This window comes from Arvicanthis niloticus, chromosome 11 (genome assembly GCF_011762505.2).
Source record: "Arvicanthis niloticus isolate mArvNil1 chromosome 11, mArvNil1.pat.X, whole genome shotgun sequence".
NCBI classification, from domain to species: Eukaryota; Metazoa; Chordata; class Mammalia; order Rodentia; family Muridae; genus Arvicanthis; species Arvicanthis niloticus.
This window is the reverse complement of record NC_047668.1, coordinates 3562676-3588704: the sequence shown is the minus strand read 5'-3', so window position 1 is coordinate 3588704 and position 26029 is coordinate 3562676. Positions and strand designations below refer to the sequence as shown.

General features: G+C 35.0%; 1 protein-coding gene across 2 annotated transcripts in view; it reads right to left on the bottom strand.

Moving 5' to 3' along the window:
* Positions 1–26029, bottom strand: part of Mdga2 (MAM domain containing glycosylphosphatidylinositol anchor 2) — a 730093-nt gene that overhangs the window by 165037 nt on the left and 539027 nt on the right. For both annotated transcript variants that reach the window (XM_034514333.2, XM_076941824.1), the window contains one exon: positions 20395–20724. In XM_034514333.2, the coding sequence (XP_034370224.1) occupies positions 20395–20724 (330 nt within the window). The remainder of the gene's footprint in view (positions 1–20394; positions 20725–26029) is intronic.

The following is a 26029-nucleotide window of genomic DNA, read 5'->3' as shown; positions in this document are numbered from 1 at the left end:
TACCTTTTATATCAAGGTAGACTTTTTGACCTGAATCCAGAATGGTCATCACACATATCCTATATTTATATAGATATTGGGGATCCATGTTCTATTACCACACACATATCACCTTTATCCAACACGTACCAGCATTTTTATCATTGAGCTTCCCCCCCCCCCACCTCAGGTGTTACTACTTTCATCTTCTGTTGTCCTATTTTACTGCCTGGAAATTCATTCTTGCTGCCTGTGGGAATATCATTTGCCCCTTGAGAACAGGGGTTCTTTGGGTTCTACTGAGAACTTTCCCCATGTTTTCCCCATGTCTAAGGGACAAGACAGTCCTTTGCAGACACTGGCTTCGATGGTGTAAAATGTGGTGACTGGCTCTGCTGTCTAAACTGACAGCACATGAGATAGCCAAATAAGGAAGAAAGGAAAAGGAGTGGGGTACAGGACGGCAGAGCTACAGAGCTGGACTAAAACAGACAGCAGATAAACAGAATGAGAGTTGTAAAAAGCAACACATACTAAAATGAACTGAATCTGGAGTTGCTAATTCAAATAAGTAGAATTTTGTAAAATAAATGAATGAATGACATTTATGATACAGGTATTGCCATTTGGTGGGAGAGTTTTAAAAAGTGATCCCAATATTCTTTTTCCATCATCTTTCATTTAAAATTACCAATGGAAAAGCTCCAAATTGAGTTTAAATCAAAGGAGAGGCAGTATAATGGCCCACAATTAATTGTATTCCGAGTCTTTAAGATGGTTTATATGAGTTATAGTATTTATTGTTCTTTAGCAAATACAAGACAACAATCCGATATGCTTGTACTTTGTGATAAAAACAAATCCCTGCAAATAAAAATACAGGTATATTTTCTGACATAGTCCATCCTGAAATACCACAACAGTATTTCATCCCACAGCACTGCCGTCCTGTACCCCACTCCTTTTCCTTTCTTCCTTACTCGGCTATTTCATGTGCTGTCAGTTTAGACAGCAGAGCCAGTCACCACATTTTAATAACAGACAGAAGATCTGGGAAAGTCCTGTTAAAAGGTCCATTTCCCCCCACTTTTCAAACATTAAAAAAAAAAAGATAAATTGAACAAATTGGTTTTCTAACAACTTTTTCATTGTCTCACAGACTGTAAATAAAAACCGAAAAAAAATGTTTTGATGCCATCTGTGTTGGGATCAAACAAAGCAGTAACTCATTAGTCTTTACTTTGAAAATGTCATTATTAAAAATGTCTAGGTCCATTTGAAATCCCAGCAATAATAATATCATCAACCAGAAATCAAGATATGCTTGTCGGCTTATTTGCTGGTGCTGAACTTTAAAAGGAATGTGAAGATGAGATGGTATATTTTCTTTTAAAAATGCAACAAATAGAATTTTCTACAGTGAAATAACTAGACTGATATTTGAAAGACTCCTAAAATAAATATGACATTAATTCAGTTACACTGAAAGGTTTTGGAAAAATAGTTTATACTAGATGCTTATAGTCCTGAGTAGAATGCATAAATGATATTAAAATATAAAAATAAAAATAAGGAAGTTTTTAAAAAAGAAGTAGTGGGTTTCTTAAAGTGACTTTTAAAGGCAAGAATTCAAGAACCGTCAGACTAGATAGACACAAACTGATGCACAGAATATATATATATATATATATACACTTGTATGCACAGAATATTATATATATATATATATATAGTAAATTTTCAGATGTAAATAATCAAATTGAGGACTAGAGTTTAGTTAGTGAGAGTCCTTGTCTAATATGTACAAAGTTCTGCACTAGGTTTCCAGTACTACACAGAAAGGCAATGATGATGCAAATGGATGGAATCACATGAGTGTGTGCATATATATTTTCTCTTCAAAAACAATGGGAAATTTTTAAAAATGACAACCTTGTTCTTTTTTAATATTTACTTCTATTTAATTGCACGTGCATTTGTTTGCTTATGCAGGTGCCCCAGTAAATGAGAAGAGGGTGTGGGATTCTTTGGCGAGGAATTACAAATACCTATGAGCTGCCTGAAAGGATGCTGGGAACTGATTTACTTATTTATTTATTTATTTATTTATTTATTTGGTCATCTTTAAAACCAGTATGTGCTCTGAGCTCTTTCCTGAGTTTAAAATTTATGTTGCACTTGATATGAGTTTTAAATTTGACTTAGACTTCAAGAAGAACAACATCCTATTTCAGGCAACATGGATTGTGGGGTTTAATTTTGCATTGATATAGATCAAACTCAAATTTTAAACTCCATACTTTTAAAAGACAGCTATTCAATCACGTGAGTGATTCTCCATGGTCATGGTCTTTAGTACCTTATATTTTCCTTGCTACCATATTCTGGGATGATTTCATTTTATACACACACATACACACACACACACACACACACACACACACGACATACAGACCGCTCTCTCTCTCATATATATATATATGAGAGAGAGAGATATGGGGGAAAATAGAACTAAATATTTTGTCTTCGCAATAATTGTAACTATGGCATTAGTAATGGCATTTTATGAGGGGCCGAGGGCTATTAGACAGAAGATGCTAAGCGTCATCATCTACACACATACTTCAATCCATGTGTCCCTTTTCCATTCAACAAAGGAAATTTACATACATTCTAATACATTAATACCATGTTTTCTTCTTTAAAACAACTATACCATCATATTGGAAAATTCTGATTACCACTCACTGCTTTGAATATCTTAAAAATTATTAAGATTTTGAAAATTCTCTTTTCTGTCCCATACTTTGTCTCCATATTTGCTCCCTTGAGTCTTCCTTCATCATGAGCTTCATGTGGTCTGTGAGTTGATTCTTGGGTATTTCAAGCTTCTGGGCTAATTAATATCCAGTTATCAGTGAGTAAATACCATGTGTATTCTTTTGTGATTGGGTTACCTCTCTCAGGGTGATATTTTCTAGTTCCATCCATTTACCTAAGAATTTCTCGAATTCATTGTTTTAAATAGCTGAATAATATTCCATTGTGTAAATGTAAGGAGGAGCCGTCTGGAAACCATTCCACCTGGGTATCCTTCCCATGTGCAGTCACCAAATGTAGACACTGATGTGGATGTCAGGAAGTGCATGTTGACAGGAGCTTGATATAGCTGTCTCCTTAGAGGTCTGCCAGAGCCTGACATATTTAGAGGTGGATACTCACAGCTAACCATTGACCTGATCAAAGGGTTCCTAATGGAGAAGTTAGAGAGAAGACTGAAGAAGCTGAAAAGGTTTGTGGCCCCATGAGGAGAGCAACAATACCAACCAACCAGAGCTCCCTAGTGTGTAAACCACCATCCTGGGAGCACATAGGGATGGACCCATGGCTCCAGCTGTATATGCAGGGGAGGATGTATATGTCTTGTAGGGCACAGGTGGGAAAGGAGATCCTTGGTCCCATGAAGACTAGATGCAGAGTGTCGGGGAATTCGAGGGTGGGGAGGTGGGAGTACAGGGGTAGGTGGGGGCACATCCTCATAAAAACAGAAGGAGGGGAGATGGGATAGGGTTTTTTGGGGGGTGGGTATGGGGTAAAGGGATAACATCTGAAATATAAATAAAATATCCAATAAAAAAGGAAATTCTCTTAATGTACCAAAGTTAGAAAAATATATGTTTAGACCCATTGGGAGTAGGTTCATATGCTATAACACAAATCAAAAAATTCCCTTCAAAATCAAAATAATTCTAATTTAAGTCCTGACATTAATTTTTACAATAATTTTGACTCACTTTAAGTATGGTGATACTTATGTATTGGAATATAGTAGGGAATATCTAAAAGTAATTGGGGGTAAAAAAAATATTTAGATATGGTAAAATTCCCTCACATGTAGACTTGCTGATATATCCTTCCTGATAGACATCACATCTTATTATTTACTAATGATTTTTGATGTAAGCCAGGAAGGTTACTGGCCATGCACTAGTAAATAAATAAATATTGCTACTTTCTTGGGGGGAGGGGCGAATCTTAATTTGTACAAACCCAAGAGGAGACAGGGGTAATTTATATGATATTCAGGACCTATATCTTTGTGGTTACTATTGTATTTATCTATCTGCTCATTCATTCATTCATTCATTCATTGCTAAGTCAACGTGTCATTGAAGCCCTGGTAACCTCTAGCCAACTAGGCAATTGAGGCCATCTTTGAACTCACTGTCCTTTTGATTTTGGTTCCTATGAGCTTCAGTCAGTCAGCATCACTACTCCTGGGATCACTGTTATTTAAAAGTGTCAGAACTTTACTGAGATGTACATAAACAGAGTGTATTTCACTTTTCTCCTGCCTTCAGGGTCATCTTTAGCATTATAAACAACTTATCAAATTAAATTGACAAAAATATTTCTTCTACAAATGCTTTGTTATTTCTGAATTAATCTTTTAAGAATGTTACCATTTGCATGTCTTCAATAAATCTCCATTTCCTGACATGGAATGTCTAAGGCTTAGTGATCCACTTTACAAACCAAGCCTTAGAATGCAAATGCACATTTTAATCTTAAAGGTACATCTGTGGAAAAACTCCCTATTTGGTTAGGACAGGACTGATCTCCATAACAAGTTTGTTCAGTTGTAAATGTGACCTCCTTTAATGAAGTTTAAAGCTGCCATACTATGCAATGGTTCATTATCATTTAAATGTTCTTAGTGAAATGTCCCAATTCCTGTATCCTTTATTTACTTTCGGTGTCTCTAAATTATATTACGTCTAACTTGTGTTATATATGACACAGGAAAGTGTGTACAGCCTCAGAATCCTTCATATCATGTGACATTTTAAGTTAGTATACAAGTGTTTAGTAAAGTCTTGATTGACAGATAGTCACAAATCAAAGTTAGTAAAAAACCAGTGAAGAAAATCTACTTAAAGATAATTATTACCTTATGATTATCAGATGTTTGATGATAAAACAAACAACCTAAAGATCATTTTTCCATATGAGCACTATTTTACTTTTAATTTTTAAAAACTCCAAAGCAGTGGATTTTTATATTATTAGTAATATTACTGTATTTTAATTTTGTCACATGAATGATACAATGAAACAGAAATAATACATTAAAATGTGGAAGGAAGTACTTGGTAGTAGAGAGTAATTTGTCCATTCTAAGACTTGTCATCTAGCAGCCAATAAAAGGCTAGTCTGATTTACAGAAGAATGGTCATGTGGCACTCCCTTGCATCAGTTACAGTCCTGTTCACATAGGAATGAGAACTTATTTATAACATGTGTACTTATTTATAACATGTAACATGTACAGATGGCATGCCTACTGGATCTACCTATGATAAGAATTAGTGTAAGTACATCTCTTGCCCTATTCTGTAAATGTTTCCCTTTGCTTTTGCACTAACACATACTTTTTACTACTAACACATAATAAATTAGGATATGCTAACAAGGCAGTATTAATGATGTTTTACAAATTTCAGAAGAGAACAGAAAGAAACCCCATGTTGCAAACACACAGAAGGTTAAAATTCCCTAGGATCTACATCTAAAATTGTAAGGAAAAGGTTAAAGGACCTTAATACACAAACACATACCCAATGCTTATTTTTTGAATTGTTGGAAAATCTTATTATAGCAGCATTGTTAGGAGTTTGGAGCATATGGGGAGCAGCAGTATGCTGGAGGTAGTAATTGTGAAGGTTTGGTATTGGAGACGGATGACATGCAGTGACATTCATTGGGGAAACAGGTTTGGCAGGCAACAGATATGTCTGTTCCAACTTCCCTCTCCCAGCAGGTGTTGCTATGGCACAAGAATAGTCTCTAAGGGATTCCATAGAACACACAAAGTGTAAGAACAAAACAGAAAAATCATTCTCTGCATGGCATTTATATTTTCTCTGCTACGTGGGCCAAAAGACTAGTTGCAAATAAACACAGGTCTTGTAGTTGCTTGCTTATTGACTGCTAGGGTCAATTTTGGCACCGTTTGTTAGATTTTTCAAGTATCTTGAGCTGTTATAATCTTTGCACAATTTAATTATCTAATTTGAGTTTCTCATAGAATATTTGTAGAGTTATTAAAATAAATCTCTATTATGAAACTTTCCTACTCCCCTTTTCCCCTTCCTCAAATTCCTTCTCTGCTTTATATTTCTTATGCACTGACATCCATGAGTTATTGATGGTTTCTGACTAGAGATGGCAACACTCACAAGCCAACTTTTATTTTTCTTAAACAACTAAATAAACAGGAACAAGATTTTTAAGCTTGTTTATAATTCAAATTGTGTAAAAATGTATCAATCAAAGGTTATGATTTATATTGAAAAAATGAACAGACATACTTGATGGTTTCTATAATAAGACACATGTTTTCACAGGAGCAACACAGCAGAGGTGTGTGTGTGTGTGTGTGTGTGTGTGTATGTGTGTGTGTGGTCCAAGTTCCTATAACTATTATAGTCCATAATATGTTTGCATTCTTGCTTATGTGTTCATTTTTTAAAATTTATATGAGTACATTGTAGCTGTCTTCATACACACCAGAAGAGGGCATCAGTTCTCATTACAGATGGTTGTGAACCACTATGTGGTTGCTGGGAATTGAACTCAGGACCTCTGGAGAGCAGTCAGTGCTATTAATTGCTGAACTATTTCTCCAGCTTGCATACTTGTTCTTAAATATGATGTCCATGATTTATTTGAATGTGTGTGTTTGTGTGTTTGTATGTGTATGTGTATGAGAGAGAGAGAGAGAGAGAGAGAGAGAGAGAGAGAGAGAGAGAGAGAGAGAGATCAGCATTATCCCATCAACTGATAGCAGGGCACCTTATAAAAATATATACCCAAAGCTAGACTTAATATCTATTACTTTAAAACGTATTTTTAGCTCCTTCAACAGGTGAATACATTTACAAGTGTGAACAAGAGGCATGCATCAGGCCACTCACAACCTTTAAGAATTATATTGTATTATGGAAATTGATAAACATGGGGACTTCTTAACAACTGCAATTATTCATAATAATTTATTAATTACAAAGCCATTTAAAATGAGCTTGAAAGATTTGGAAGAATTTTAATTATATTGGGTTAATAATCTAGGCGGCTTGGGGATATGGCTCAGTGGTTTACAGCACTAATTCCTCTTCCAGAGGAAGATCTACATTGAGTTCCCGTGTCATGAGGCTCAAAAAAACTATAAATCCAGCTCTTAGGGATCTATCCCCCATTTCTGGCATGAAGAACATCTGCATATATATGCAATACACGTATATACAGCACATACACTTGCTTGAATATGAGTGCATCTTTGAAACAAATTAAACATTTAAAAAAAGATTAAAAGTTTGACTTAGACAAAAAGTTAAACCATATGCATAAATTCAGCAAAGGAAAGACTTTATTGTTTCCTCATCTGCAAATTAGTTTGATGAAAGGAATTTTTAGTATAAATTTAAAAATAATGTTGTAAAGTGCAGAGTGAAGTATCCCTTAAATGTATTTGCAGAGAATGAGGCTTAGTTTGAATTCCCAGATTTTAAGGCTGATGACTTTGAGAATATTATCAAGTCTTTCTCTCAGTTTATATAAAGTTAACACAATAATACCTACTTTACATTTTCTACACCCACAATCTATGTTTCTTTCAAGTGTCTGTTGTAACAAACACAAGGTATAGAATAGAGCAACTACATAGTACATATCAGCCTTCTTCATGTCACTGCCATGAATACTGTAGTTTATACTGTGTTTTTTTGTTGTATACATATCTCTATATCAAGGCTATAGATAATACTGTATTGAAAACAGACGTCTAAAATACTAAGCACAGGTCTATATTCAACCAAACAAATGTTTATAAAAATAAAACAAACAAACACACACATATGGACATGCACATATATACAGATATGGACACACACACACACACACACACACACACACACACACACACAAACACATTTGCCATTTCCAGGTGTTGAGAAGACACATTTTAGATCAGGATGCCTTGAGTGTAAAGAATGTCTTGGGAAGGACAAGAAGGAACCCAACTTGAGTAGTCACAGGCACATCCACAGAGGTCCTAAGGGAAGAAGCTTACATATGCCTGACAATACAGGTTATAATTTGATTTCTATGTTTTGATAATATCATAAATGGCAGGTAACACAGATTGCTTTCTTTCTTTCTATTTCTCTAAAGTAATAAGGTCTGGACATCCCTAAATAGATCCATTTCACCCTTATGAGGTTGACAAAATGTCAGTGCTGTCCATTTTCAGAAAGGTCAGGGTGTAACCATGAAAATCATGGACCAGAAAGCAAAGGGAGCTAGCTAGCTGTCTGATCATGTTAATTATGGCAGTGCTTTCCAATTGTGAAAGAATTCTGAATTAAAAAGGATGACAGGTAATGAATTATATACCAAATGTGTCTTGTAAAAGCATAGTAAGAGAGCAGCTTCAAAACAATCTAAATTTTATTTTATTTTCTTCAGCTACTGTTGCTCACACCAGTAAACTCTTCAACACAGAATGGCTAGAAAAATCAATTTACTTCTACAAGGAAAAGGCCATTTATCGCCTTATAGAACCCATGTGACATTGTTAGGCCTCTTATAAATGATTGCTATGGATGATTCCTGTAGTTTACAAATTCCCTAATTACATCACTGATTGTGTCCCACTGGAGATGCCTTGTTCTCTGGAAACAGACACTATCACCATCTTAATAAGCGTTTTGACATGAGATGAAGCTGGTTCTTTTATGTCTTATCAAGAGCAAAATAAAAGGACCAGTGAACACAGTGTTCCCTCATCGGATCAGGGCCACATGTTCCTTAAAGCAAATGAGGTTTAATTAACAGATCTGCTGGCTGATAACTGGTCAATTACAAGAGAATGGGAGTGGAGTTTTCTTATAACACATGGAGTCCTCCCTCACAAATATTGTACTGCATGATGACTGCATTTCACAATGTATTTTGCCTTTCTGAGAGGTACACAATGCTACAATAAAAATTAAAAAAAAAAACTGGCCCAAATTTAAAACCACACTGAGGATCATATAATGACATTCATTGGAATGACATATAACTCATTCTGTTCTAATATGTGTGAGATAACATTTTACATTGTAGTTTATTTTCAAACAAGAATATTTCTGTTAAAATGTCAATTAAATATATATTGTTTACAAATATTATTTACATAGACTTTGTGAAAGTGGACTATTTATGTGTCCTTTGCAGTGGTCTGCAATGCATGAAATACCAGCAATAGGGAGGCATAGACAAGGGATCTCTGGTGCAAACTAGCTAGCTATATTGTGTAGAATTGGCAAGCTTTGGGTGTAAGTAGAGGTATTATCTCAATACAAAAAGCAGCAAAATGTTACATAGAACAACACCAGGCAACAACCTTGGGCTGAAAACCCATGTGCACCCACACACATTTAAAAACAAATACGCCTACATGCACACCAAACACACAGAACAAAACAAAATAATTCTTTATTTTAAATGACAAAGGCTAGAGAAAGCATAATTAGTTATTTGATTTTTTGTATTTCATTAATTATTTTAATAAACCATGGTTATTGATAATAATAACCTTTAAGATAGAAACTGTTCTGATATCTGGAGGAATTAATTATTTTAAGATGATAAATGCAAAAATTTTAAGGATGAAAAGCACAACATAAAAATGATTTATGCTTACTGACCCATTAGAGGATAGATACATAAGTTAATATAGCCAATTCTTACAATCATATATATTTCAAAATTGGGTAGTTCAAATCAGTGTCAGTTATGCCTCTCAAAACAGTGTACAATTAAAACTGTGTTTAAAATTTCTTATCACTCCTATTAGTGTCATTAGAAGGATGATTAATACAACTACCATCTCAAGGAAGCAGAAGAGCTATAATGTTAGCTGTAGTCTGTTTTAGATGTAGTGAGACCCTTAGAGTAAATGGTACTCACTAAATACCACATCTGTGCTCTAACGATCCCTTCCAACCTCCCCCAGCTCTCTCTGCTCCTACTTTCACTTTGTTTTTTTTTCTTTTTCACTCCTTCAGATTTTATTTTGTTAACAGAAAATAATGGCTTGTTTCTACTTTAAAATATATTCATAAGTACAAATACTCAGGCCTTGAGTTGGTGGTGCTAAAATGTCTGAAGTCACACATTCATGAATTCTTCCACTGGGCACTTCCTCTTTGTGTACACATGGGGCAGCTGGAGGAGGGCAGTTCCCTTTATTTCCGTTGCTCATTCTCTTTCATGTTGGTCATGGCTCCTAGTTTTCCCACTATCTTTTTGTCTGGTTTACAATGTATAACTTTTACCCTCTTCTTGGATGAGCCCATCTATGTCTGAATTAATGCGATGACTCCTGAAACCCATGTCTTAATTCTGATCTATTCCTGGTGTAAGACCTGATTTTCTAACTGGCTGGTAGAAACATTAGAACATATTACACCCATGAGCCATAGCTAGTTTATTACCTAACCTGGCCTTAGACCCCTCACATTCTGAAGAAGCAAGGCATTGCATCTTAGAACTGCAGAAGCACATCACTCCAGGAGGGAGTGAAGAAAGGCTAACCTAAGACACTGGTTTTCCATACATGTGTTTGTATATGTATGAAAAAAAGAGACCAGAAAACATGTGTAAATATAATCTTAGATGCTAATCTATATACAAAAAGGAATTGTAATTTTTTTATGATCCAAGTTGGATAAAAGACAGTTTAAAGTTCTTAGCTACCTAAGTTTCCTTCTCTTTGAAGTTCAGTAGCTCTTGAGAACATTGCAACCAATGTGTAGCTGCCAACAAAACAGTATTGAGAAATGAGACATTCTCTTAACCTTTTTACTCCATGGATGAACAGCTCAGAGACGCAGTCAACTCAAGGTCTTAAAACTACTTGTGGTAAGGTTTGATCTGGACCACAGTATTTGATCTACAATCCTATACCTGGTTAGAAATCAATCAGATTTATGCTTGAGTTGACTTGAGAGCATTGGTCATTAGCTCAGCTGCCCTTCTTCTGAGGTTCTGAGAGTTTTTCAGCAGCTCTCAGATAACTGTCCATCTCTCCAGCTGAGTAAAGCCTACCACCATGCTTATCCATCTCTAGTATTTCTTGCTTGTATTATTTTCATTCTGTTTCTTTAGTCTACCTAAATAATATTCCAATGGTTTTGTTGAGAGAAGGTATCTATGAGGAAAGGAAGTTCACTGACTTCTCACATGTAGTTCATCAGTGTTCTAAAGGCTGTGCTATGGTTCTCTCATTTGGCCTCTTTCTACAAGTAACTGAGTCTGCCAACTGTCTTAATTCTCTTCTTAGTAATTTTTCATTCTTTCTCACAGGATCCATGACGAAAGTCTATCTTTCTGAGTAGAGATTTCATAGCCTGAAGAAACTAGGCCACACTCTCCCACAGTTCTCTCTAGGATAGCTAAGATCCTTCTGTTGGGACGAACGAGCAGCCCCTGACTTAAGGGCCTAACCTTACTTTGTTCCTCTATGTTTTGTTTGGATTTGTTTTTTTGTTTTTGTCAGTAGCTATGTTGAACTAAACCATGAAGCACAAACCTTTATACCGCTACATCAAAAATTATAAAAGTTAGTAATTCGTCTCTATGCCTGGGAGTTTTCTGAAGAATCTTTTCTGGGGCTTTGTCTCCAGTCTAACAGATATTCTCTCTTAATCTTATTTAAGCTATCATTTCTAATGAAGTGTCTCTTCTGGTTTTAAAGGAAGCCTCTCCTTCCCTGTAAGGCTCTGTATATTGTTTTTTAATGCAGTTGAACTCTTCCTCGCTAATGGTCACCCAGCTCAAGGCCTGATTAAGGCCCCTTTTTTTCCCCCCCCTGAAAAAAACAAAAACTAAAAAATCAAACCTCAAACTGACTCTGGAAGGGTAATAATGGATCAGTGTCTTTGCAGAGCTGACCACCTTAGCTCACATGTATTTAGCTGTATCTGAACCCATTCCATCACACATCCTCACAAGAGAAAAGTAGTTTTCACTGTTTCGGAAATAGAAGAAACCTTTAAAAAAATCATTTGTAAAGTCACTCTTATGTTCCCCACCAGTTTTCTTATAATTGTGTTAGAATAAAATATCTCTAGTTAAGAGTATAAAATCTCTGGCTTGGATGGAAACCTAATAGTCCAGTTGAACTGGTTCAGTCACATGACCTAGTGATCGGCCATGGGAAAGTGGGCTCCAAGTCAAGATAGAGATAAGTAAAATAGCTCCTTAAAAAGTAATAGAAGAAAATACTGCATTGTTGCATTTTCTTTTGAGAATCTCCACCCCTGGTGCAGCAGCTTACTGGGCTTCCCTCCCTAACATGTGACTACTGGTCAGAGTCACCCAGATGTCTTTCATCTATAACAGCTTAAATGGTATAATCCTTAATTTAGCTTTGGCAGCTGTTGAGGTTTACAGCCTGCTTGCCCTTTGGGGTTTTTCTTTTACTGTAATAACATTCCCCTTGATACCAGGTTTAGTTCGTTCTGAGCAATTTTACTAATGAAACTAACAGCTCTATTGAGACCTTGAGATGCCTCTTGTCAGCTGTTTGTTTTTAATCCACTGAATAGATCACCTGTCACCCCTCCTCCCCCTCTCCCCCTTCCCATCTTGATTTTTTTTTTTTTTTTTTTTGAAAATTCTGTAAACCTGAGCTTATAAGTTCTCATGATCGTTTCTTTTAAGCCCAGAGTCATTACTGATCCAGCTCAGGTGCAACTTTCTTTCAGGATTCTTGCTGACCAGTGTCAGTGACATTAAAGCAAATGTCACAGTTCATCAGTTACTAAGGTTATACAATGTAAATCACACTGGAATATTAGGAAGTAGAGTCCATGCATTCTATTTTTCCCATAGCCACTTTCCTATCACAGTTATTGAACAAGTAATTTAATCAAATGTGCACTGCACACATTAATTATTCCTGATGTTTTGACACTTACAGGATCTTTGTAATCCTGCCCCTACTCTCACTGTTCCTCTCTGGTACCCTTGCTCCTTGCATTTGAATTTCCAAGGCACATACACTGTGTTCAGTGTCGTGGCCAGTTTTCCTCTTCAGTCAGACATTTCCGAAAACATTAGTAAGTTTTTAACTAAAGTGTTTCCACCTGCCACATCCCACATTTATTTTGCATTGTTTAACAACATCTCTTAAATTATACAGCACATTTTAACATGCCACTTAGCCTTCTGGAGGCATTTTTTTTTTTTTACTATAAAATATTCAACATTTCCTTATCCATTTGAAAGGCAGATGTTAAAAGCACAAGAAAGTGAACAGTAGCTCCAGATACCATAAGCTCCATCAAAGCTACAAAAGAATGATTAAATAAAATACTATATGTGAAAGGCCGACATAAAACTAAAAGCCTCAGAAATATTGGCTGCTTTTGTCTAACATCCAATTTTGGCCAACTGCATTATCTATTTATACACAAAATGCAGGTGAGCCACCTGAGTATCCCTTGCTGTTGATTTGTTTCTATACCACACAGTAAACAACACAGGACTAATGCAAGTCAGCACAACTCTGGGGAATGTTTAATAATTTCTGAAGGCATTTTAAATTTTAATAAAGAGCTTCTGGATTTCTAATAAAACACATTTATGGAACAAAACCTTTTCCTCAAATAAAGGATTCTAACAGCGAAGCATTCTTGGTAAGCTTTATATAGCTCAATATGAATTATATACTGATGCTTCTATAACACTGCTTGTCATGTATACTACCCTTTCCAGACGACAGATGAAAATGATGTATGTCTGTGTATAATCTCAGTCAAAAAATTCCCTTAATCTATGCACGTACAGAAAAAAACATACATACTTTGTAAAAAGCTATATTGTAGTCAGGTGTCTGCTGGGAAATTTGCTGAACAAAATGTCCTCTTAAAACTCATACACTAGCATTTGAGAGTCCAGGTCAGCTGCTGTTCGGGACTTACCCCTCTGCAGCTGTGCCTCTCTCTACACCAGAGGAGAGGACAGTGTGTAAGGAGGAAGATGGGAAAGGTGACAGAAAAATCAATACTATTTGTAGAGGAAAATCCCCCTACTGTCACCATGTCCAAATGGTATGTGTCATCCTGGCCTACAAAGGACAGGTATGAATTGTCACCAAACTGGTCACCAGGCATGAAAATGCTCAGACGTCACACTTGCGGCTCACTTCTTTGATTCTCATATTATTGAAGAAATAATCCCAAGAAATTAGTATTTTCTCAGGAATCTCCTACTGGAAAAGGAAACAGTGGAGCCTTCAGAGAATCTAGAAGAGGACACTGCCTCCTGGACAAAGATTTCTAACTTGTCAGGAGAGCTTACAGGAGAGACTTGGAGCTGAGACAGTATGGAAGGCTGCCTCATCTTATGTGCATTTACGCGTCTCTCCCTGTAAAGCCCATATTCATGTCTGTGCTTCATTGCATGTCTTTGTCCTTCTTCCCAGTATGGCCATACTGAATAAATCTCCCTTCTGATTTTCACTATCAATTTGGTCTTTTTCACTGGCTTATTATGGTTGGCTGGCTGAACCTTGCTTGCTGGGGCTCAGGTGTTGACCCCCAACTCTGTTAACACTACCTGTAAATAAAGACAAGTGTCAATCTTCATGACATAAAGTCTGTGTTTAATTTGCATGAAAAAATGTGCCTGAGATCAATGTGGAAGTTTCCAGTTAGCCACCCTATAAAAAAATTGCCTTCTAACCAGGAGACTCCAAGTTTTTTATTTCACTTTTACTAATGCTACACATTTTTTGCATTACAACTTTTAAGCTGCCTCTCTCTCTCTCTCTCTATATATATATATATATATATATATATACATACATATATATGTATATATGTATATATACACACATATATTCAAATATATATACTTAAATATATAAATGTATATATTATATGTAATTAAATATATGCATACTCAATATATATATTTAAAACATATTCCATCTCTCTGTTCATATAAGTATATATAAGTATATATGAACAGAGAGATGGAATAATGTATAACAGCAGCAGCAGGAAAACAATAGTATCCTATGGATGAGACTCAAGGAGTTGGGCAGTAACAAAATAATCTGAAGGGTATGTGCAGTATAGTTTTACAGTTTGGACTACTCCAGCAGACAGCATTCAACTGAGCAAAGCATTCTGTAAAATGTGCACTTGAATATGATACAAGTACAGTCTGAGATTTTACATCAATTTTTATAAAGACTGCAACAGTGATTTTATAGGTAAATAGCAGTTTCATACTAGTTCAATTTAATTTTCTAGCAAGTCCATATAGTCCATATTTTTATTTTAATGAATAAGGTTTCAAAATTATAGCTCACAGGTCAGCATACTATGCCCACTGGGCACATATTCTCGTTCACACTTTTGGCAAATAAAATTTTAGAATAGCTATACCCATTCATTCATTTAGGTACTTAGCTGTTATTGTAGGTAGAATATATATTATAATAAAGTAGAATAGTTATAGCTGAACCATATGCATAGCTTGAGACACTGAGAAGTACTCTCGAGCTCGTCACCAACCCTTGGCTCTGTCCTTAATTCAACATTCATATATTTTATGTTTGGGGGGGAAATAGGGGATTTTTTTTTTCTGTCTAGTAACTCGTTGATTCAAAAATCTTAACCGCATAATGTTTTCTTCTAACCTAAGCATCGTTTCATGTTGATATAATAGTTCAAATTTCTTAGCTGAAACAGCTTACCCCCATCTCCACTGCAGACCCTTACTTTCCTTTTGAAATAGAGAAGAGCAAAGAGGCAAATCCAATTAAATGGTCTCAATCAGTCTTTCCTTAGCTCCTGTGTTTACTTCTGATTCTCTGTTTGTACAACACTGTCCCATGTTAATGAACTTAATTTGCACACCCGTGCAGACACTTACTGGCTTCTACAGTTACAGGAACTAGATAGTTAAGAGAAAGCTAAAACTGTGGAGTCACTTCCAGGTGGTCATCACTGCGCTTATGCCTTTATGTCTCTATCTCGCTTGACCCACAAGACTTTGTTCCTCTCTCTGTTGTGTATCCCCCTCATATGCTAAGAAAAGAGAAACGCAACCCTACAGTTCCAAGCTGAGTCTTCTCCTATATTTACCCACCAGATGTCTCACCATGAGTTCTGAAGACAACTAACTGATCTTGATTTCATTTTCAAGGCCTGATATACATATTTCGGAGTTTTACTATTAACACACAAGTTGTGTTGAGTCATGTGAAGGAATACATGCAAACTAATGAGTGCCAGAGACTTCATTATGAAGTGAGGGCAAGTAGTTAGAAAGAAAGAAAGAAAGAAAGAAAGAAAGAAAGAAAGAAAGAAACTATTAAAACTAAAATTTTACTCTAACATTTATGCTTGTAAAAAGGAATAGCCTGTGATGATATTCTAAAATTTGATTTTAGCTGCTGATAATTTAGGCTTAAATTTGCATGAATTTTCTTTAGGAGGCACATTAAGAATTTATATCTGACAAAACTGAATGGTGACATTTAGACTTTGATACAATTAAATTTGTAATTGAGACATTTATAGCAATGCATAGAAAGTACTTTACATTGCCTGAAGTCTAGCCTAAAATACAGTTCTAGCAATGAAATATTAAGACCAGAATAAACCGATGTGATTTTCTCAGATTAATATCAATGCTATAACTAAAACATAACAAGCAGCTGCTTTATCATTACCCCAGCCTCTGTTTGCTTCCCTTGCTTCCTTTGAGATTCAAGTCTAATCTCAGGTCTCTACGAGTCTGACTGTAGCTATACTGCAGAAGCACTCAGAGCATCCATGGAAGTCTGATCAAAGTTCAGGTGAGGTGTCTGTCCATTACAGACTACCTCAGGTTCCTGCAGACACTGCCTTGAATCAGCTAAGGCAATGTCTATCTGAATCATGTCTGTATGTTATGGAGCACAGTGTGTAAAGAATTTAGTAAAGGAAATTGAATGTCAATTTAAATTGAGAAAACAGAAATGATTTCAAGAACAATTTCTAAACTTACATAACTCTGTGTGTGTGCACTGTGTGTCTGTGTTAATATTTAACTAATTAGAAAATAGTGTATGATTTATATCCTGTACATTGTATTTTTTTAGTATTCCATAAATGTGTGGATAAATCATCAAATAGACATAGCTTTCTAATGTCTTCCTAAACACATTTTGTTTTGTAAATCATTGTCTTTAAAACCCATTAATAATTCTGCAAATGACAAATTACCTTCAGGGATATTTTTCATTTTAATTTTAAGTATCATCTAACAAATATGCTGACTGTGGATCTGTAGTTTAAGGAAGATTTCTGTGCTATGTAAAATTGTCTCATGGCAACAAGGCCTCATCTCATTACATGTCATGTACATATCCCTTAAAACAGAGGAACAATTGAGAATCAATGTAAGAGTTCTGTGTACCAGACTCAGAGAATTTAAATGGAATTAAAACATTGCCCTAGAATGGTGTAAACTTAACATTATAATTTAGTATAATATTATAAAAGTGTTTAAGTATAATAAAAACCACTTGGCCATTTTTAAGTTCCCTGAAATGGTAATAAGTAGGAAAAACCCCAAAGTGAAAAGGCATTTGTCATTTTTGTGGTACTGGCTTTCTATCATAGAGCCACATGTCCACTTTTTAAAATGTATTTTTTAAACAGTTGTTCCATTTTCTTCATTTTCTTTGATTCATTCACTCAACCAACACATCTAAATTCCTTCTATATTCTCAGTGGTTTTACTGTATTGATATAGTCTGAGAATTTCTCATATAGTATAGCTTGTGAAACCTCCTTAGTCTAACTCTGGCTTGTTACATATCTGTTTTCACTTTGAATTGGCATTTTGAGTATAGACTTCTATCAGGTGGAAATGCTAATTTTAATGTTATAAATAGAATCCCAAATTCTCAGACATGACATCTGTACAGAATACTCTGGTGTGCCACTGCACTATAGGCAACTTATAAAACATAAGCCAGATTCAGTATGAAGAGAGACATCTTCCTTAGTTTAAGTACTTCTCTCAAGTTACAGCTTCCTGTATGTCCAGACTGAAGAACGTGGCACTTATGTATTCAAATAAACTCATTAGTCTTAAACTTGACTAAATCCTTTGATTTTTTGCCACTTTAATACCTTAATAGGTTTTTTATGAGACCTACATTTTTAGTTTTATTAGACTAAGTTCAACATCCATCTTCTCCTATTTTGTCTGAGCCTGAACTATTAAACTAAATTATACATATGTGTACTTTTTGTCTTGTCAGTAGAAAATAGAGAAACAACATGAGGGGCCAACAGAGGTAGACTAAGAAAAGACAACCTATGTAGAGTGTCGGATTCACAAATTAGATGATAGTTTTGTCAAACAACTATTTATTGAGTTCTAACTATGTGACATGCATTTTCCCTAATGCTGAGACTACATTGAACAGTACAGACAAAACTCACTTTTCACAGTTTCCCCTTGGGAAACATCAGATCTGTGTGATGTGACTGGAAGGAGATCACATGGAGGATTCTAAAAGCTTAGTAAACCTTTTATTTCTACTGTTGCTATCTACAGAAACTAAACATACAGTTAAGATAATTTATTATGACTATTCTAAATATCTACCAGATTCTTCTTGAACAAAATCTGTTCTCTGAATACCTGAAAATTTCATTGTAGAATCTCTGAAGATTTGGACATTTCTATTTTGTCATTCATAATTCCTAGTTTCGGTCAATGAAACTACTATGTTTAAGTGACTATCAGAACACATTCTAGTAAAAATTTCACAAAGTTCTTTCTTTTGTTTTGTGATCTATTTTGTCAAATATGAACAGCCAATGAGCCATGTTCCCTTTAAATGAGTCTGTTAAATAAAACCATTGATTGTGTGTGTGTATGTATGTGTGTCTGTGTCTACGGGCTAATTCTTAAACAAAAAAATGAGTGAACAAAACAAGAGAAACAAACAAACAATGTGGGGTGATGTGTACCAGAAGAAAATTCTGGAAAATTATCCAATAAAAATAAAGGCAAATGACCCTGGAGTTTCTCTTAATTTTAAAGGGAAATCTTACATGATGTTATTCAGCACAAGGCTGCCAACCATTCTAATGTGAGGAATGCATGCATATCTGGTGATTGAATAAGTACTTATCAACAGTTTTCCATCAACATCATAAATAAACTTAGCTGATCATGCTAGTTCAAATATTTAGAGATCAAGTAGAGGAATTGCCTAGGATAAAAGCCATGTCCAAATACTATTATGTTTAATATTCTAACTTCCTTTCACATTGATTAAATACAAAATAACCACTGAATATACTTTACAACAACGAGCACAGAAAGTAGGCACGTTTTGTCAACCTTTCATATGGACTTAGTAGTAAGATCAATTCAGTATGAACTACGATTGGGAGCCATGGGAAGGCACACAGTCCCATGTGAATGAAGCAGTGTGGATGGAAATGATGCCTGACAGAAAGGAAAAGCCAACTGTTGAGCACCTGCAAGCATGGAGCTTTTCTGCTGTAACTGATCTCTATGAGTTCAGTTTATAATACTCACCCAGCACTATGTGAGGACCTCCAATTAAAACTCAATCTGGTAACAGATTGGCAAAGTATACTGGGTCACTAAACATCCTGAGAGTTAACCTACCATATTTTCTCTCTCAGAAAAACACTGGACTTTCCCTCATCTAGATAAGCTTTACATAAGAAAAAGGGTAACACATTTTTATTTTTAACTTCAAAATAATTCTGCTCCAATATATTTTTGCATTTAGCTCTTTGCATTGTGAGGATGTAGTACCATGGTATTTTCTGAGATGCCATATCTAACACCAACTTTAACAAAAGCTATCCCTTATTAGTAGAAACATTTTTTACATTTTTTTTATTTAAGTGCTCTTAAATCATTTCTCAAGGTTTATGTCTTAAACCTAAGGAGTTTTGTTGAATTTTAAACTTAAAGAAAAAATTCAGCCTTAGTCATTGGTTTAGATTTATTAATACAATTTCTATCTCTACAAGGGCTGTGGTTAATGAAAAAACTGGCATAAGTTTAACTTAAATCATAACTTTGTCACTACTATTGATTTTATGTCTATAATTTATTAAAACCTCATATATAAATCTAAATAAAAATGAAAGCAACAGTGCCTCAAATCAGTTATTTTCTAGGTATTCAGAATAGTAAAATTTTTAGATTTAGCAAATTTCAAAACATAATGATTTTTTAGCTTCATTTATTACATAAAACTTAAATTCATTTAAATGGGTTTTATACCATGAATAAGCATCTTACCTGTACTGCTGGAAATATTAACATCAATACTGATATCAGATATTCCTCCTCCCTTCAGAGAGGCCACGCAAGTATAAGTCCCAAAGTCAGTGAATTTTAAATCTATGATATCCAAATTCGTTGTTCCGGGAGACACATCAGGGTCAGTCTGTGTAATAACCATTCGCTCAGAACTTCTTAATGGACGACCATTTTTAAACCAACTGAATGTTAACTCCTCAGAGGGAACAGCTTCTACTTGGCAAGATATTTTCACCTCACGCCCAATCTGGATGTTGTCATCTTTGTGATAAGGATCAGGAGTGATCCAAAATCGTCCTTTTTTTAAAGCTAAAACATAAAAATTTCACAAGGAGTTAGTGTTATTTTGATAATTGTGAAGGTTTGGTCACTCTTTGTAGTTGTCTCTGGGCTGAAATACCAAAGCAAAGCAAGATAGAATGAGCATATGTTTCCTTTAAATCATGTGCACTATAAATCTTAATAGGTCCCACAGAAAAAAGAAAAAGTCTAATTTGGAATGCATTTAAACATTCTCTACATTGATTTTCTTATATACACTAGGTGATGCTTGGCAGTGATAGAAAAATCATACTTTAATTCTACTCACAGTTGTTACTCTCATCGTGTTTTTGTTGGTGGTATGAAAGACTGACCCAAAGCAACTTGGGGCAGGGATGTTGTATTTCATCTTACACTTACAATCCATTAATGAAGGAAGCAGGGACCTGGAAGCCGAAACTGAAGCACTGGCCATGGGAAACACAGTTGCTTACTGGCTTGGTCCCTCTGGCTTGCTGGGCAACCTCCTTATGCACTTGAAGACTATATGCCGAGGGATGACATCACCCACAGCAGCTGGGATCTCCTGTATCAAGCAGCACTTAAAATATGTCCCTAGACTTGCCTACAAGTCATTCCCATGCAGGTAATAGTTCAGCTGAAGTTCTGCCTTCCCAAGTATGTCACATTGACAATAGCTAACAAAGACAATTGTATTTAACTATGCCATACTATAATTAAAATATCATCACCATAGAATTTAAATTAACCATGGAAACAGTTTACCTAAAATCATAGGGTATTAAAGTCTAAATAAATAATATGGATCATATAACCTAAAACCTCCCTAACACTACGATTTCAGTATTTCATAATTTCCCAAGCACTACTATACAAAGATCATAATAAGAGAAGTTTTTCTAATATTATATCTCCATATAACGAACATATATCTACATATAATGAACAAAGCTAGTATAGGAAGAATTGAGTCAATGCATTTTTATGAAGCATTTCTATATGCGAAATGTGAACTGGAAAAAAATTATGTCTGTAAAACATTTTCCTAACTTTTGCTGCTTCTTCTTCATCCCACAGCTGTTGTTTTAAAAACAAAATCCCAAATGTTTGATTTTACTAAATGAAGAATCAAGAGCCAGATGCTGGGGTGAAGCCTGCTTAGCTTAAAGAGGCAGAGAAAGCACCCAGCCGACCTTCCTCCTCAACTGAGTCCCAGAAGGAAAAAAGGCCAGTTCTCCTCCACACTGTCTTTAAAACCATTCCATGCAAAAAGGAAAAGGGGGCATTGGATAGGGGTTTTCTAAGGGGGAGGATGGGGAAAGAGGATGGAATCTGAAGTGTAAATAAAATATCCAATAAAAAAACATTCCAACCAAATGTCCCTCTTTTTTATTTCCTGTGAGTCTGTTGTCCCCGATTTCTTCCCACTCATTCTGTTTTTTTTTTTTTTTCCCCCTGATGTTCCCTCCCTGTCAACTGGTTGCTTGCTCTGCCTCTTCACCTATGTTTGGCTTTATTCAATCTTGTTTACAATAAAAAGGCAGCTGTTAGATTAAAGGTGTGTGATAGGGCTGAGCCATACCACAACTAAAGAGAGGATTTTTTCCAGTAGCAATCTCAGGGTTCACAGTGTGATCAAATATCCTGCAACATACAACAGGTGGATAGTTCCAGCTGAAACTCTGCTGGCTCTTTCTTGCAGACCAAAAGGACTTCTCGTGGATGGCTTAGAGTACCTGCCAGGTTTATGTTCTGTTCTCTTAACAGAACGTTATGGGTCTAGGGTCAGTGCTAAGCGATAAGCTGAATCTGCTGTAATGGCTGCCTGAAGGTGACTGGCAAGGGTTATGGCTTCCTACTGACATGAACTTGATTGAAAGTGTAGACATAACAGGGAAGAAACTGTTTCTTTTATGGATGCTTTCCAGTTGAACATACTTTTTTCTGTTTTACACTGTTGTCTACATTTCCCTTTAACTCAGTATTGCCCTATCTGTATAGGAAATGTAGCTTATGCTGTAGAGCTGTTCCAGAATGTATTGGTCACACACTTTCAACTTCAAAGCTACAATCACACTGATACTTTCAGAAATCAAGAACCTGTAGTGTATCCGCAGACATTAGAGGCTATGCAACAGCATTTGCATGGCATCTCTGAACTTAACAAAAGTTCCCTCAGTTAGTGCTGGGAAGACCAAGAGGAACAGGGACACTCTTCACAAATATGCCCAATGAACAAGAGATTTTTAATTGTAAAACACATTTCATTTACATTTCCATACTTGTTAGTCTTTAGTAGTTTGTCTGCTTTGTTCATTGTGTCTTCAGAAAAGTAGGTAACCATGAAAAACAATGTTTGCCTCTTTCTTTGTACTCAGTACATTGTTATAGGGTCCTTATCCAAGACTAGACACTCTAATCATTTGAGATGAAGAACACATAAATAACCAGGCCTTATGGAAATCTATGTAGTCATTGTTTACATTAATTTACAATTACTCAAAATATATTCATTAAATTCTTATGATGCACAAATCTAGGAAAACTAGACATATATACTTATGAAATACTACTTTACAAGCTTCAGAATATCAGAATCACACAAAAGAACTTCACAAATTAGTTTTAAAACATATTCCTTTGATGATAATAAGATATTAAGAAGACAAATATTTTAGCACATTTAATACTATTGTTTCTTAACATTTTCTTAATAACATGCACTCCATGAATATTATTTATGTGGAATCATACACATAAGAAAGTTATTGGAGGAAAAATGATGATTCATAAGGAATTCTACTACCTAGATTAATATGTTACATTCTCAGAAGCACTGAAGGTAAATCCAGTGTCTCCAGAAAGAAAATGTAATTTAAAAACTGGTTACATCTGGATACTCTATTTGGTACAAGATACTGTGCAAATACAATTCAAATGTAATAATAGTTCCACTGCACAAAACAATTTAGGGGGTAAGGAATATCTCCTCTTTTAAAAAACATTAAAAATACTAAGAACATTTTGATTTTTAGTATAATAACATATAAATCATTTTTATTTCTAAACAGATATTTCTATCATTTCCAAAGTAAATACATAAATTTAAATAGAAATATTATTTATAGTGATAGTTGTGAAAAATAAATTATATGTATTAACTTATTGAATAACTTTTTACTAGTGGAAAGTTACATTTCAATACTTTTAAGAATAATTTCCTTTTCTAAAAGTGGTTTGTTGATTGTCATATAAAAACAGATGTAACTAATACTCAGATGTTCATGTGATTGAGATCCACTTAGCACACAATAAAATTGTACCATTCAGTGCTTTGTATAGAGACAAATTAAAATATTATTGACACCAAAAGCCCTGCACATTAATCATCCAAATTGGATTGAAACTGCTAAACTCAAAAAATACCCTGATAAAGCATGTGAAATCAATATGCACATTGTATGTTACAGGCTGTTTCACTCCTGGCAAAGTGATTTGTAAAATCCTAAGTAAAAAGATTAAAGATTATATAGCTGCAATCAATAAGATTAAATGTCATATATAATTGCAGTATTTTATAGCAATATAATAAAATGTATTTTAATGAATTAACTACAAAAACAATAAACTTAATGCCAAAAGATATTTGATCTCAGTCTAATATTCAAAGAGTTGGCCTAAGCCAATCATACTAGACTTTCAAAAAATACAAAATAGTAAAGAAAAAGAGGAAACCAGTCTATTTATTCAACTCTAGGTAAAGAATAGCAGAATAAGGACTTTGAATCAAATGGTTCTGCAAAGAAATGATTTTATGTTTGTTTATGTTTTTCCTATATCTAAACTACTGGATATGGACACAGGAGAAAAATAGTCTAATGAAAATAAAATATAATTGGGTGTACATGGGGTATGTTCATCTACAGTAAGAGGAGAGTAGAATTCGTTAGACTTTCCTCACTCAATTTGTTCAGAAATCTAAGAGACTAATTCTATGTGTAAATAGTAACTTGTAACTAACTTCAAATCTATGACATCCTCAATGTGTTACCTAGTTTGTATGGGTCAAGTGTGTCCTTCATAAAAATAGGAAGTGAAAGTGCTAGGCTCTCTCAAAGAACTACTGTAAGAAATAGCTTATTAGTGATAATGTTTGATCTTTGAAAATATAAAGATTTAATATCATTAATAAGCTGTAAAGCAAGTTCCTTCATTTACAATTAAACATTCTCCTTTTTCAGTGAATAATTTCTAGTAGCTTACACAAAGTTGATTTAATGTCATTTCTTCCTTTCATTTACTATTTCACAGTTTTCAAATCAATTCAAGGTAAGTGCTGAAGAATACTAAGTGTGCAATAGATGTAAGGTACTGTAGGACACTGAAGCAGTTTGTGGAAAAAGAGAGAACAAATCACTCGTTCCAAATTTAATTTCTTGGGTGAATATTGAAAATCCCCTACCACCTTCCTAAGTGAGCACTCGATACTTGGATACATGATACTTAAAGTATCATCGGTTGCAATGAATGGACCTTGGAAGATACTTGTTTAGTCTGGCAGTGCATGCAAAAGTTTGGCATGAAGCTAACCTCTACTCTATCCAGTTTGGACACGTTGTAATATGAACATAATAGATTGATTCTTTGCCTTAGGCCTGAGTAAAAGTACCAGCTTGAAAGATGCCTATATTGTGGATTCCACAGAGGGGGGCTGTGAAATTATATCTTGACCAAAGATACCAGCTTCAAGTTGTAAAATATATTTCACTAAGACTGAAGACACTCAGCTCTAAATGGAACATATATGCCATGTCCTGTCTTTCTAGCATCAGGAATGATTGTGGAAGAGAGATAAGAAAGAGTTTATGAGTCAGAGGCAGTGGAAGACTACAACGATACCATGGCTCCTGTACATAGCAGGGCAACTGCACATATGAATTCACAGTTGTTGTGACAGCATGCGTAAGACCATGCAGGTCCAAGCCAAAATCCCAGCTTGGAGATGGGAATAGAGCACTATGTCCTACACCTAGCCTAGGATTTATCTGCAACATGTCAACTTTTGGCAGAAGAAGACTCATTTTTCTGTATGACTGTAGACCTGGGTAACTCTCCACTCTCCTACAGAAGATCACATATCCAAGAATACTTGTGAAGCACAAAGTGCTCTTAACAGAAAAAACAAAAAACAAAAAACAAAAAGCAAGGTTGAGTGGATCAGAAGGAAAGAGAATGGGAGAAGGGGGATTGATCTGGGAAGAGTTTAAAGATGAAAATCAAAGCACATTGTAAAAACTCTAGAAAAATTAATGAAATATTGAAAAATAAAATT